Here is a 2,405-nt window from a genome sequence, read left to right on the forward strand (position 1 = left end):
GTCTCGCTCTTGCTCAGCCTGGTTTCGAACTCCTGAGCTCAAACAATCCGCCCGCCTCGGCCTCCCAGAGAGCTAGGATTACAGGCTTGAGCCACCGCGCCCGGCCAGGTTCCTTTATTTCTTGCAGGAAAATTTTAGAGCTAGGAGAGAGACCTTAGGGATCATTAGGTCCAGGAGTTGGCAAATTACAGCCCAATAGCCAATTTGGCTGTCACCTGTTTTTGTATTACAGAGAGCTAAGATTCGTTTTTACATTTATAAGTGGTTTTAAAAACAAACAAAGAATATGGAACAGAAAACTAACTGTGTGTGGTCTGCAAAAGCTAAAATATCTATTTGCTGGTCCTTTACCAAAAAAGTTTGCTTCCTGATCTAGTATAACCCCCTCATATTAATATTACAGACCAAGTAATATTTAAGGAGGTTATAAAAGTAGATTGTCTCCCACTCCGGAATTCTTTTCCTCTCTCTTTTACAAGTTCCCTGTATTTAAGACAGATACTATACCTAGTTAGGGGCTTTTGGTTTGAGAAAGACATTAGAGATTTTGGAGTATTAATAATTAAGCCATGGAAAGATTAAGTAATAGTACTTAAAAATGCCAAGGAAATGGGGTGGTAAGAATAACCTACAGAAATTAATTTACCTGGAGAAGTTATGTAGAAACTGGTAGCACCTTCACTCAAACCTAGATCTGACTGATGCTCAGTCCCAAGGGAGTACTCCCACCCCATGGAGTATAGTAAAGATCATCACTATGCTGACTACCAGGAATAGAAATGCAAACACTGACCCACTGCACCCTGGGCTGCACTTTTACCAATTGCCTGAGTCTGAGGAGATGGAACACACACACAACAAGCAGATTTATTACTTACAGATAGGCAGCAAGGAACAACAGAAGCCTAGATCCATTGTTTGCTTGTCCCCCAAAGCTCAAGAAAGCTGCCTGGGGCAGGTGGATTCTCAACTGTGTGTGCCTCATTTGTACCGTAGCTGAGAGATCCCAAAAAGCATCCTGCCCTGGGTTTTATACTCTGGGGTTATGTGAATCACTGGGCAAAGCTTTGAAGGACATCCTGTTTCTAGGTGGGTACTGGAACAGAGCACAGGATGTTACGTTCCCTGTACATTATTCCCTGCAGTTATTCTGAAAACTACAGGCAAGAAGAAAAGGGGAGAAACTGGGTCAGTCAGTCCAAGGCCATCTGGGAACCATCCAGCACTATAACTTTAATATTACATGTTTGTCAGCTGGGAGAATTAAGTTGTGTTAATACTGCTCAAAATAAAAAGCAGAACAGATGGGGAACAGCAGAATATGGTGAAAGACTACAAACTTTGGAGTAATACTCGGGTTCAAATTCAAGTCTGCCACTTATATGCTGTACACCTTGGGCAAATTATCTTTCTTGGCTTCATCTCTTCATTGTATAAAATAAAAACAGAAATACCCATCTTGTTGAAAGAAGAAATAAGACAGGATATGAAAGCTAAAACTCCTGGCAGAATATCTAGTATATGAGCTTTGAAAGTAATAACTACTATTGTTTGAATTACTCTGAAATGAAAATACTTTCCCCTTTTGGGTGTCTTTCATTTCTAGACTCCCATGGTGACCCTCTCTGGCCACAAGGAAGCAATTTCGTCAGTTCTCTGGTCAGATGCTGAAGAAATCTGCAGTGCATCTTGGGACCACACAATTAGAGTGTGGGATGTTGAGTCTGGCAGTCTTAAGTCAACTTTGGTAAGACTTATAAATTCAGTAGTCCTCTGATTAACTTTGATCTTCTAAGTGATGAACTTCTAGAGATCGTTTTTTTTTTGTTTTTTTTTTTTTTAGTCCACCATGGTGAAATATTCTTTCCTTTTCTTTTCTTTTCCAGACAGGAAATAAAGTATTTAATTGTATTTCCTATTCTCCACTTTGTAAACGTTTAGCATCTGGAAGCACAGATAGGCATATCAGACTGTGGGATCTCCGAACTAAAGGTGAGTCATGTAAACCACTGGGGGAAAAAAATGTGTAAATAACATCAATTCCTCTTCTCGCAGATGTATAAAAAAAGATAAATTTCTACAAATTTTGGGGGGGGGTTGTTTTACCTATTTCTCTTTTATAAAATTTAACACCTGTTATCTTTTTTGCTTTGTTCAGATGGTTCTTTGGTGTTGCTTTCCCTAACCTCACATACAGGCTGGGTGACATCAGTAAAGTGGTCTCCTACCCATGAACAGCAGTTGATTTCAGGTTCTTTAGATAACATGGTCAAGCTGTGGGATACAAGAAGGTAAATCCTATTTATGATCTACAAAAGAAAGATACCCATTTTCTATTATATACAGAGAAAATGAAATAAATACTGAAATCATTATCCAAAACCAGAAGGGTAAAAAAAAAGTTC

At 39.2% G+C, this 2,405-nt stretch overlaps 1 protein-coding gene across 1 annotated transcript in view; it reads left to right on the plus strand.

Annotated features, from left to right (window-relative positions):
• Positions 1 to 2,285, plus strand: part of WDR12 (WD repeat domain 12) — a 24,015-nt gene extending 21,730 nt beyond the window's left edge. The window contains exons 9-11 of the mRNA XM_012655203.1: positions 1,607 to 1,747; positions 1,887 to 1,996; positions 2,159 to 2,285. Coding sequence (XP_012510657.1) covers positions 1,607 to 1,747; positions 1,887 to 1,996; positions 2,159 to 2,234 — 327 coding nt within the window. The 3' untranslated portion in view covers positions 2,235 to 2,285. The remainder of the gene's footprint in view (positions 1 to 1,606; positions 1,748 to 1,886; positions 1,997 to 2,158) is intronic.
• Positions 2,286 to 2,405: the final 120 nt, after the last annotated feature.

Source organism: Propithecus coquereli, unplaced genomic scaffold (genome assembly GCF_000956105.1).
Source record: "Propithecus coquereli isolate 6110/MARCELLA unplaced genomic scaffold, Pcoq_1.0 Scaffold113, whole genome shotgun sequence".
In the NCBI taxonomy this organism is placed as follows: Eukaryota; Metazoa; Chordata; class Mammalia; order Primates; family Indriidae; genus Propithecus; species Propithecus coquereli.